The 12239-nt window shown below is 43.7% G+C and overlaps 1 protein-coding gene across 30 annotated transcripts in view; it reads right to left on the bottom strand.

Annotated features, from left to right (window-relative positions):
* GIGYF2 (GRB10 interacting GYF protein 2) overlaps positions 1 to 12239 on the bottom strand; it is a 333184-nt gene that overhangs the window by 129219 nt on the left and 191726 nt on the right. For all 30 annotated transcript variants that reach the window (XM_078775747.1, XM_078775759.1, XM_078775749.1 and 27 more), the window contains 2 exons: positions 1819 to 1956; positions 1369 to 1586 (listed from right to left, as the gene is read on the bottom strand). In XM_078775747.1, coding sequence (XP_078631873.1) covers positions 1369 to 1586; positions 1819 to 1956 — 356 coding nt within the window. The remainder of the gene's footprint in view (positions 1 to 1368; positions 1587 to 1818; positions 1957 to 12239) is intronic.

The following is a 12239-nucleotide window of genomic DNA, read 5'->3' as shown; positions in this document are numbered from 1 at the left end:
TTTTAATTTTATTTCAAAGTTTTAGGCTCTTTACCCAGATGGAGAAATCCTCAGTGTACAATCTATGTGTTCTCACTCTTTTTCCTGGCAAACCTGCAGAGCCACAAGCTCATTGGCGAGTGCTGCTTCAAGCTAACCGTTTCACAACAATAAACTGGCAGGTGATGTACAAAGAACCTACTGTCAAGCGCTCGGGTGATCTACAATGGCGGTTAGCGCACAACATCCTGCCTTGCAACATCCTGTCCCACCGTATATGTCCTGAAAACTCGGAATTGTGCCCCTTTTGCGACACCCCAGAGACCATTTTTCACATTTTTATTGAATGTTCAAGGTTGGCCTCGTTTTTTAAAATCCTGTCACGTGTGATCCGGGGGCTCGGTTTGACTTTTACACATTGTGTTTTCATATTTGGTTTTAATGTCTTGTATCAATGTAAAAATGAATGTCTTTTAGCAAACTTTCTGTGTTCTGAGGCAAAACTTGCCATTTATTTATCGAGGAAACGTAAACTGCAGAACATTGACGTTTTAGCTGATGACGTTTTAACTGTTTTTAAAGCACTGGTTACATCGCGTGTTCTTTTTGAGTTTGAAACTCAAGATCCTGCTTTATTTAAAAACCGGTGGTGTGCGAAACAATCCTTATGTGGTATGGTTGGTGGTGTTCTAACAATCAATTTATAAATCTAAAGTATTGCTTCTTTGTTACCCCTTCCTTTCCTGGTTATTTCTTTTGATGCTTGTACAAACATCCTTCACCATGTAAAACTTGTTTTCCTTGTAAGAAAAGTCAAAAAGTCTGTCTCTGTGTCTCTGTGTCTCTGTCTCTGTCTCTCTCTCTCTCTCTCTCTCTCTCTCTCTCTCTCTCTCTCTCTCTCTCTCTCTGATGAAGTGTATTGTGCCTTGGGACATAACTCAGGTAAATCAAGAAATAGCGATTAGAATGGGCTTCTTTTTTTCTTTTTTTTTTTGAATTTTACAGCTGCAGTAATTTTTTTAGAGGTGGCAGAGTCACATGTTTGCATTGCCTGACAACCAGTTGTCAGTACAATATCTTGGGTTAGGTGGCCCGAAGTGAATGGATCAAGGCTGCAACAGCTGAAATGTATTTGCAGATACTATCTTTTCATTAACGGAAATTTTCTGATAGTTTTATGATTTTCTCTTGGAATATTGGCTTTGAGTTGGATCAGTATGCAAAATTCAAACTTTCTACACCACCTATAAGGTACTAAACATTTATATCAGGAAGCATATCAAATATGTAAAGCTCTTTTGAACCACCAATTCACTCAAAAGATACTCAAAAAGCTAAAATACGAAGAGAAGGATAAAAATATATAAATAAGTAAATGATAATATGCACCTTAACAGACATGTATGCCCCGGAGGAGTCAAAAGTCCCCGTTTCTCCCTCTCCATCTTCATCAAGGCACCATTCGGGAAGGTTGTCATCTTCGTTGTTGCTCGCACCAGCACGATTCCGCCGAAAACCCCTGTCGTCGTCACGGTCCCGGAAGTCAAACTCAAACCGCCGTCGCTGCTTCTCTGACCCTTCCCTCCAGCCTGCTGTTCGAGGACCATCTATTGGAAAACCACCCATGGGACAAAATAAAAGGGTCAAAGCACAACAGGGAACAAATATAGCTGCCAAAAAAGGGCACAATCAATGTCAGAGAAAATGCAAATTCCAGCTCTCGGTGACGGGCTAAATTAAATATTTGAAGTGTCTCAAACGAAACTCCCACAGAAGTCCTGGAAACTATAACAAAACAAGAGGTGGGGACAGAACAAAACCAAGGAAGACAATACAAACCAGGGCTCTCCATTTGGTTCTGCCGCCAACGTTCTCCATTTGGATCATCTCGTGTTGCTCGCCAGTTCTCGATGTCTGCTCGTGCGAGGTCATGCTTCTTGGCTGGGCCCAGCGTTGTTTCTTCAAAGTTCAACCGAGCTGATTATTTTTTTTCATTTTTAAAGGAGGTTTAGAGAGAGAGAAAGAGAAGATAAGTAGCCATAATTAAGCAGTGGTAACAAATAAAATGTGCGATTGAGGGCAATTCTAATTCTTCATATTCTTGTCATTCCAGTTATGTATATAGTCAACATAATGTATATAACCAGCATCTTGTATTGTATCCTCACCCTCTGGACTGTGGCTCGTATCGAGCGATAAAGTTATTGGAGCATGGAATGAAGGTATTGGAAAGGGTGTTGGAGAGGAGGATAAGGAAGAAAATGAGGATCGACGAAATGCAGTTTGGATTTATGCCAGGAAGAGGAATGACAGACGTGCTTTTTATTGTAAGGCAGTTGCAGGAGAAGTACATGGAGAAGAGGAAGAAGTTCTTTCTTGGGTTTGTTGATCTGGAGAAAGCATTCGATGGGGTTCCACGTGAAGTAGTGACATGGACATTGAGGAAGTTAGGAGTGGAGGAATGGTTGATCAGAGTAGTGATGGCAATGTACAAAAGAGCGCACACAGCTGTAAGGACGAAGGACGGGAACAGTGGTGAGTTTGAGGTGAAGGTGGGAGTGCATCAGGGGTCGGTACTAAGTCCACTACTATTTGTAGCTGTGATGGAGGTGCTGGCTCAGAACGTAAAGGAGGGTTTACTGTGGGAGTTGTTGAATGCAGATGATCTGGTGTTCATTGCAGAAAGTATGGATGGACTGAAGGAGAAGATGAACAAGTGGAAGGAATGTATGGAGACAAAAGGTCTGAAGGTGAATATCGGAAAAACAAAGGTGATGGCAAGTGGTAAAGCATGTGGTGAGGTGGAAAGAACTGGGAAATGGCCGTGTGCTGTGTGCAGGAAGGGTGTCGGAGTGAATTCCATTCAATGTACAATCAATGTACAATGATAGGGGGCGTGAAAGATAAGGAAGTTGTTGTGGTAGGAGGATACCTAAATGGACATGTGGGAAGGAGTATGGACAGTTTTGATGGAGTTCATGGGGGTTATGGATATGGTGTGAGAAACGGAGAAGGTGAAAGGATTTTGGAGTTTGCTGATGGAGCTGATTTGTTGATTTGTAATACTCAGTTCCAGAAAGAGGATAATACGCTTGTTACATACACGTCAGGTGGGTCGACAACAACCGTTGACTACCTGATGGTGCGTAGGCGAGATAGGGGGCACCTCCGGGACACAAAGGTGATCCCGGGGGAGGAGGCTGTTTCACAGCACCACTTGGTTGTCTGCGACATAAGGTTGAAAGGTGCGAAGAGAGCTCGGCGGGTGAAGTACCAACCGAGAATGAAGGTGTGGAGGTTGAAAGAGGTGACAGTGAGGGAGGGATTAAAGAGAGGCTTCCTCTACCATCCTACCATCTCTATGGTAGAGGATGATGTGGTTGAGCTTGAAAGTGGTTGGATGTCAATGAAAGATAGTCTGTTGGGAGCCGATGGTGAGATATGTGGATGGACAAAAGGACCACCGAGGCACTCGGAAACATGGTGGTGGGATGATGAAGTTGGAAAGAAGATTGACAAGAAGAGGAAGAAGTTCAGGGAGTGGCAGAAGGTGAAGGGTATGGGGGCAGAAAAGGAAGAGCATGAAAGTTATAAGGCAGCCAAGAAGGCTGCAAAGAAAGAGGTAGCAAAGGCGCAGGAGGCATGGAGGAAAATGTTCGGAGATGCTTGGATTTGGAAGAGGGTCAGAGAGCGGTATTCAGGATTGCAAAGCAGATAGCGAAAGAGAGGTGTGATGTGATGGGGGTGATTTGCTTGAAGGATGAAGTGGGACAAATCGTTGTGGACCCAGATGGAATTAAAGGAAGATGGAAGAGATATATGGAAATACTGTTGAATGCAGAGAATGAATGGGATGGCAACATAGAAAGTAACCCAGTTTTAGGACCGGCAGAGAAGATAACCGAGAAGGAAGTTGAGGGAGCGATTAAAGCAATGAAGAGTAGAAAAGCAGGAGGGCCGACGGGTGTTGTGGGAGACATGTTGAAGGCAGCGGGAAATTGGGGTGTGAAGAGAATGACAGAGATCTGCAATCTGGTGGTGAAAGAAGGCCGCATTCCAGTGGCTTGGGAACTGAGTACCCTCGTCCCTCTATACAAGGGGAAAGGTGACCCTCTGGACTGTGGCTCGTATCGAGCGATAAAGTTATTGGAGCATGGAATGAAGGTATTGGAAAGGGTGTTGGAGAGGAGGATAAGGAAGAAAGTGAAGATTGACGAAATGCAGTTTGGATTTATACCAGGAAGAGGAACGACAGACGCGCTTTTTATTGTGAGGCAGTTGCAGGAGAAGTACATGGAGAAGAGGAAGAAGCTGTTTCTTGGGTTTGTTGATCTGGAGAAAGCATTCGATAGGGCTCCACGTGAAGTAGTGACATGGGCATTGAGGAAGTTAGGAGTGGAGGAATGGTTGGTCAGAGTAGTGATGGCAATGTACAAAAGAGCGCGCACAGCTGTAAGGACGAAGGACGGGAACAGTGGTGAGTTTGAGGTGAAGGTGGGAGTGCATCAGGGGTCGGTACTAAGTCCACTACTATTTGTAGCTGTGATGGAGGTGCTGGCTCGGAACGTAAAGGAGGGTTTACCGTGGGAGTTGCTGTATGCAGATGATCTGGTGTTGATTGCAGAAAGTATGGATGGACTGAAGGAGAAGATGAACAAGTGGAAGGAATGTATGGAGACGAAAGGTCTGAAGGTGAATATCGGAAAAACAAAGGTGATGGCAAGTGGTAAAGCATGTGGTGAGGTGGAAAGAACTGGGAAGTGGTCATGTGCTTTGTGCAGGAAGGGTGTCGGAGTGAACTCTGTTCAATGTACAATGTGCGCTGAGTGGGTTCATCAAAAATGTAGTGGTTTGAGAGGGTCATTCACCAGTGTGGCAGCTACATTCAAGTGTAAGGTGTGCACAGAGGGAGCTGCAGATGGAGGAAATGTTGAGTTGGATCTTGGAGACGGCGTGAAGCTGGAATGTGCAAAACATTTTGTTACCTAGGAGACATGCTGAATGGAGAAGGTGGATCAGACTCGGCAACGGATGCTCGAGTGAGATGTGCATGGAAGAAGTTTCGGGAACTGAGTGGCGTGCTGACGAGGAGGCGAGTGTCGTTGAAGCTGAAGGGAAAGGTGTATGCTGCATGTGTGAGAAGTGTTATGATTTATGGGAGCGAGACATGGGTAATGAACGTAGAGCAGCAACGAAGGCTGGAAAGGGTGGAAATGCGAATGGTTCGGTGGATGTGTGGAGTATCGTTGAGAGAGAGGAAGACAAATGATGAATTGCAAAAGATGATCAGAATAGAGCCTGTGATGGATGCTGTGAAAAGAAACAGTTTGAGATGGTTTGGTCATGTGTTGAGGAAGGATGAAAGTGACTGGTTGAGAAGAGTGATGGAAATGAATGTGGAAGGAAGTAGAGGACGGGGAAGACCGAGAAAGACTTGGCTAAAGATGGTCGAAGAAGAAATGCGGGCAAGGGGGTTAACAAGGGGAGATGAGGAAAATAGGGCAAAATAGAGAAGATTGTCATGGGGACCGCAGGGCTAACCCCCGCTCTTGCATGGAAAATGGCCTTTAAAATGCCTGTTGTACAATGAATGCGCTGAGTGGGTTCATCAAAAATGTCATGGTTTGAGAGGGTCATTAACCAGTGTGGCAGCTACATTCAAGTGTAAGGTGTGCACAGAGGGAGCTGCAGATGGAGGAAATGTTGAGTTGGATCTTGGAGATGGCGTGAAGCTGGAAGGTGTGAAAACATTTTGTTACCTAGGAGACATGCTGAATGGAGAAGGTGGATCAGACTCGGCAACGGTTGCTGGAGTGAGATGTGCATGGAAGACGTTTCGGGAACTGAGTGGCGTGCTGATGAGGAGGGGAGTGTCGTTGAAGCTGAAGGGAAAGGTGTATGCTGCATGTGTGAGAAGTGTTATGATTTATGGGAGCGAGACATGGGTAATGAACGTAGAGCAGCAACGAAGGCTGGAAAGGGTGGAAATGCGAATGGTTCGGTGGATGTGTGGAGTATCGTTGAGAGAGAGGAAGACAAATGATGAATTGCAAAAGATGATCAGAATAGAGCCTGTGATGGATGCTGTGAAAAGAAACAGTTTGAGATGGTTTGGTCATGTGTTGAGGAAGGATGAAAGTGACTGGTTGAGAAGAGGGATGGAAATGAATGTGGAAGGAAGTAGAGGACGGGGAAGACCGATAAAGACTTGGCTAAAGATGGTCGAAGAAGAAATGCGGGCAAGGGGTTTAACAAGGGGAGATGCAGAAAATAGGGCAAAATGGAGAAGATTGTCATGGGGACCGCAAGGCTAACCCCCGCTCTTGCAGGGAAAATGGCCTTAAAATGCCTGTTGTTGTTGTTGTTGTATTGTATCCTCATGCCAAAATAAAATAAACATGGTTACACTGAAAAGCAATCTGGAGTTACTTTGGGAAAATCCAAAACAAAATGTCTTTCTACAAATTTTCTCTTCAACTGTTCCACCACAGGTATTGGTAAGAAGAAAAATTACAAAGTTTGCATTTTCTATACAGAACAATTTGTACTTTTTGGCAATCAGTGTATTCCTTCTTGTATTAGGAAATAGCAGTAATGGGGTGGGGTGGGGGGGGGTTTGGGGGAATTAAAGTTGCTTTTTCCAAAAAACTTCATGATTGTGTTGCATGACTGAGTAAAAATTATGTTTTCCTTTGTCTCTGCAATTTACATTCTCAGTCCTTTAAACTTATCCATGCTCACTCCCCCGTTCCCGCCCTACTTTATAGTCTACTTTGCACGCCTCTCGATCAAACCACCACTCCATCATTCACTACCATGCGCCAAAGGACTTTAGGACACTTTTCTTAACTGCTGACCAAGATTACATTGTTCTGTGTCCAACCGGACAATACGAGGCCTAATGCTAAGAAAAAAGAAACAAGAAAACATTTATTTTAAACCTCCACCACCTTTACTCCTTTCCTAAAATTTGCTGTTTATTTTCTGCCAATTTCACTCTTTAAGATGGGTGTAATGAAAATCTTACAAAGGATTTGTAATGAAAAGTAGGGGGGGAAGGGAGAGAGTGAGAGGTAATGAGCGAAAATAAAATTTTTAATGCAGTCACATTGGCTAACAATGCAAGAACAAAAGGAAATGACAGAGAAAAAATATATAGCCTGTACTGCATGTTCAGTACTTTAAAAAGATGTGGCAGGGGAAAATAAATAAAAGGTGAGGACAGAGGTAAACAAGAGATTGGAAGCTTAGGTTTGGGACAAATAAATTACCGTGGAGTACAGCTTGTGGAATTTTGCAGAAGGAAGCTGGGAATGGTTACAAACAATTGATTTCAACACCAGAGGAAATGGAGGTACAAATGGAAGAAGTCAGGGAACAAGGAGTGGTACCAGCTTGTCCACATTCTCGTAAAGCCAATGTAAAGCAATAGTATAAAAGCACAGTTACCTGGTAGCTGATGCAGAGTCAGATAACAACTCAGTTTTCTTTTTAATACAAGACTGAGGTTTGTGGAAGAGCAAAAAGTGAGTTATCAGTGAGATAGTGCGGTGACAGTTGGACACAATAAGCAATGGAATGAATGAATGAAGAGGAAAATAGGAAAGAGAAGAGAGGCTATACCCTGCGATTGGGAGAGTTGTGTTAGGTGAGGTCGGGTTAATGGGAGTAGAAAAGATTGTGGATAAGGACGAAGGATGACAAAGATGGCATGCACCGCTTGTTCAAAGCCCTGGAGGGAAGACTGCGATTGAACCGACTCTAGAAGGCAGATCCACAAATGGGAGAAAAAGAGGAACAAGAGTGGAGTTGAGTGGTAAGCCTCAGTTTAACCAGGAGAGGGTAACTGGTAAAAACGTGTGCATCCACAAGTTGCTAGGGAGGGTTGGAGGGCTCAGACAGCAAAGAGAACGAGACTCAGAGAAGAGGAGGTAAAACAGAAGCTACTGACCTGTCTGAAGCATGAAGCTTGTTGCTCTCACATGGCAGTGTTATTATGAAACTAGTATAAAGCCCGTCAAAAATGACGGGTTGGAACAGTTTATTTGACAGTGCAGCCGCGTGAGCGTGCCAAAGTCTGAAGCCTGGGTCTAGTGTCAGATGTGCTTATATCTTCTTTATTTATTAGATATCTTACAGACTTAAATGGACACTCAGTTTACTCTGCGCACTTTGCACGTCACGTTCAGCGAATGTCACCTCCCTGTGCCTTCTATTTATTGTGATTTTTATAAAACCGCATCCGTACACCGACCTTGAGGCTCGGTTTGCAAGCCAGTCTACAATTCCAATGCAAGAGACATAATTACTCTTCTTTTGGGTCTTCGGAGTCCTCAGGGTCTTTTGGGTACTCTGGTTCATTTGGGACTTTTGAGTGTTCAAGCTCTGTTGCATCCTTGCGATCTTTTGGGTCTTTTGTGTCCCCTGGGTCTTTTGAGTCATTTGAGTTTTTTGGGTCCTCTGGATGTTTGGTGTCCTCGGGTCTTCTCGGTCATCTGGGTCTTTGGGGTATTTTGGGTATTTGGGGTAATTTGGGTCTTTGGGATCCACTGGGTCCGCAGGGTCTTTAGGGTGTTTTTGGATTGACATCCTACAGACGTAAATGAACACTCTGTTTACTATGCGCACTTTGCACGTCACGTTCAGAGAATTTCACCTCCCTACGCCGTGTATTTATTGTAATTAAAAACAAAACAGCTACAGTACACCGACCTTGAGGCTCGGTTTGCAAGCCATCATCTACAATTCCAATGTAAGAGACATAATTACTCTTCTTTAGGGTCTTCAGAGTCCTAAGGGTCTTTTGGGTCCTATGGTTCATTTAGGTGTTTTGGGTACTCAAGCTCTTTTGCATCCTTGGGATCTTCTGGTTCATTTGTGTCTTCGGGATCCTCTGCATCTTTAGGGTCCTTGGGTCTTTTCAGTCATCTAGGTCTTTGGGGTATTTTGTGTCTTTGGGGTAATTTGGATTCCACTGGGTCCTCAGGGTCTTTAAGGGTCTTTTTGGTGTTTTGGATTGTTTGGTTCTGTGGGGTCGTTAAGGGTCTTCAGGGTATTTTGGGTTTTCAGGAACTTTTTGGTCTTCTGGGTCTTTTCGATTTTTTTTTGGTCTTTGGGGTGTTTTGGTTCTTTAAGGGTCTTTGGGATATTTTGGGGCTCTGGGTTCTTGGTGGTCTTTTCGGTCGTTTGGGTCTTTAATGTATTTTGAGTCTTTGTGGTATTTTGGGTCCTCTGGGTCTTTTGGGTTGTTGAGTCTTTTGGGTCTTTAAGGGTCTTTGGGATATTTTGGGTCATTGAGGTATTTAAGGGTCTTCTGGGTCTTCGGGGTATTTTTAGTCTTCAGGGTCTTTTGGGTCTTCAGGATATTTGGGTTATTTTTGGTCTTTGGGGTATTTTGGGTCTTCGTGGTCTTTAACGGTCTTGGTGTCTTTTCAGTGTTTTGGGTCTTCAGGGTCGTTATGGGTCTTTGTGTGGTCTTTGTGGAATTTTGGGTCTTTAGGGCCTTTTGGGTTTTTGTTGTCTTTTGGGTCTTTAAGGGTCTTCAGGATATTTTTAGTCTTCAGGGTCTTTGTGGTCTTTTGGGTCTTGGGGTATTTTGCAGTCTTTTGGGTCTTCGAGGTCTTTGGCGAATTTGGGGTCTTCAGTGTCTTTTGGGGTTTTTTGGTCTTCAGGGTCATTTGGGTCTTTGGGGTATTTTGGGTCCATTGGGTCTTCAAGGACTTTTATGTCTTTTGGGTCTTTGGGGACTTTTGGGTCTTGAGAATCCTTGGGGTCTTCTGGGTCTTAGGGATATTTTGGGTCTTCAGATTCCTTGGGGTCTTCTGGGTCTTCATGATATTTTATGTATTTAACAGTCTAAAGGGTATTTTGGGTCCTCAGAGTATTTTAGCTCTTTTAACCGGTTGACACAGTCGTGTTCAAAGATTGCCCCTTCAGCCTTCACCCCCCCCCCCCCCCCCCCACTCAAATCCCTCCGAAAGAACCACTTCAAGCCTTTAAAACCTAGCCTTATGAAGGGGGACAGACACACAAACACACACACATTGTGTTTTACATGGTACCGTTAAATGGGGGGAATAGGGACAGCAAGTTGAATAGGTACACAAACTGTAAAAAAAAGTTCGGAATTTTTTTTCGCTGAAAATTGATAACCATACTGATTTGTTGATACTTGGGTTGAAAGTGTTCTCTTGTTTTTTTAAAAAGCAACTTATTCCCTATTAACCCCATATATGGGTTAAATAGGAATAAATAGGATTTTTATGGCTGTCCCTATTCACCCCGTTTTACGGGTGAATAGGGACAGTCACTAATACAAAAAAATAATGTACAAGGGTTACATAATGAATGTTGTAGCGCATTAATTTGTCCCCCTCCCCAAGGGGTTTTCTCCCCCAAGCGGGTTTTCCCCGCCATTGCCATCAATGGTGTTGCGTGTTGAGGTGTATATCAATGTTAAACAAGCGTTACGCCTCGGTCCCCCGTCGGGGAAGTGATGTGAGTTGACAAAGTGGAAGATGCAGAAAACATGCTATGATATGATATTTCGCTCACAAGGTTCAGACATACATGGTGGCGGCCATCTTGGATTTTGAAGTGGCGACCCAATTTTCAATAGCGTTCTTTCTTATGCCGAGATACACCCACACACCAGATTATAAGTTGGTACTTCGCTTATTTTTCAAGATATTCCGCTCACAAGGTTCAGACATACATGGCGGCAGCCATCTTCGATTTTGACGTGGCGACCCAATTTTCAATAGAGTTCTTCCTTATGCCGAGATACACCCACACACCAGATTAGAAGTTGGTACTTCGCTTATTTTTCAAGATATTTCGCTTACAAGGTTCAGACATATATATGGTGGCGGCCATCTTGGATTTTGACGTGGCGACCCAATTTTCAATAGCGTTCTTCCTTATGCCTAGATACACCTACACACCAGATTAGAAGTTGGTACTTCGCTTATTTTTCAAGATATTTCGCTTACAAGGTTCAGACATATATATGGTGGCGCCCATCTTGGATTTTGACGTGGCGACCTAATTTTCAATAGCGTTCTTCCTTATGCCTAGATACACCCACACACCAGATTAGAAGTTGGTACTTCGCTTATTTTTCAAGATATTTCGCTTACAAGGTTCAGACATATATATGGTGGCGGCCATCTTGGATTTTGACGTGGCGACCCAATTTTCAATAGCATTCTTCCTTATGCCTGGATACACCCACACACGAGATTAGAAGTTGGTACTTCGCTTATTTTTCAAGATATTTCGCTCACAAGGTTCCGACATATATATGGTGGCGGCCATCTTGGATTTTGACGTGGCGACCCAATTTTCAATAGCGTTCTTCCTTGTGCCTAGATACACCCACACACCAGATTAGAAGTTGGTACTTCGCTTATTTTTCAAGATATTCCGCTCACAATTTTGACATACATGGCATCAGACGCACATGGTGGCGGCCATCTTGGATTTTGACGTGGGTTGCACCCACACACCAAATTCGAATGCGGTCCTTCGCTTACACACGCACGCACGTACGCACGGATGGACGGACGGACGGACGGACACACGGACGGAGGGGAAAACCATAGTCCCCCTTTCGCTCCGTGGTGCGACGGGGGACAATTAGTATTATCGTGGCGTTTGTCCAAAGAAGAAGATTTATTGTGGCATTTTTTCCAAAGACGCTTTTAACAACAAAATTAATGATAATCGCATGTTGTTCATGTTATTACAAAACAATCATTAATACTAATAATATCCCACTTCCCCAAGGCGTTTTTCTTGCAGTGATAACGCGTATAAATAGCATATAGTTATAATGCCATTTCTGTGGGAGCAACGGCTTCCACAGGAAGTAAAAATATCATAAACCATGAACACGTATGCTAAGCTTTTTAAACAGTCGCTAATGCTCTTTATCTATCTATAATTCCAGTAATCTCTGTCTGTCTGTCTGTACGTTTGTTTGTTTGTCTGTGACCGCTGTTTCTCGACAACTACCGGTCCGATATACTTGAAACTTGCCAGGTATATTGCTGGGGACCCGAGGATGTGCCTTTTCAAGGTTTCATATTAATCGGACAATTACTTACCGAGCTATGTCCAAAAAACGATTCAACCAATCAGAGAGCAGCGAACGATCGCGTGTGCCGAACGTGGAGGACACACTCTGCCTCGGATGGCACATTTGAGAGCGTATTCATTTATTTCACGTTTGCAAACTATGTTGGCGTTAAACTATGTTT

The sequence above is a fragment of the Myxine glutinosa genome, chromosome 4 (genome assembly GCF_964187855.1).
Source record: "Myxine glutinosa chromosome 4, kmMyxGlut1.1, whole genome shotgun sequence".
Taxonomy (NCBI): Eukaryota; Metazoa; Chordata; class Myxini; order Myxiniformes; family Myxinidae; genus Myxine; species Myxine glutinosa.
The sequence above is the reverse complement of the archived record's forward strand: the minus strand, read 5'-3'. Positions and strand labels throughout refer to the sequence as shown.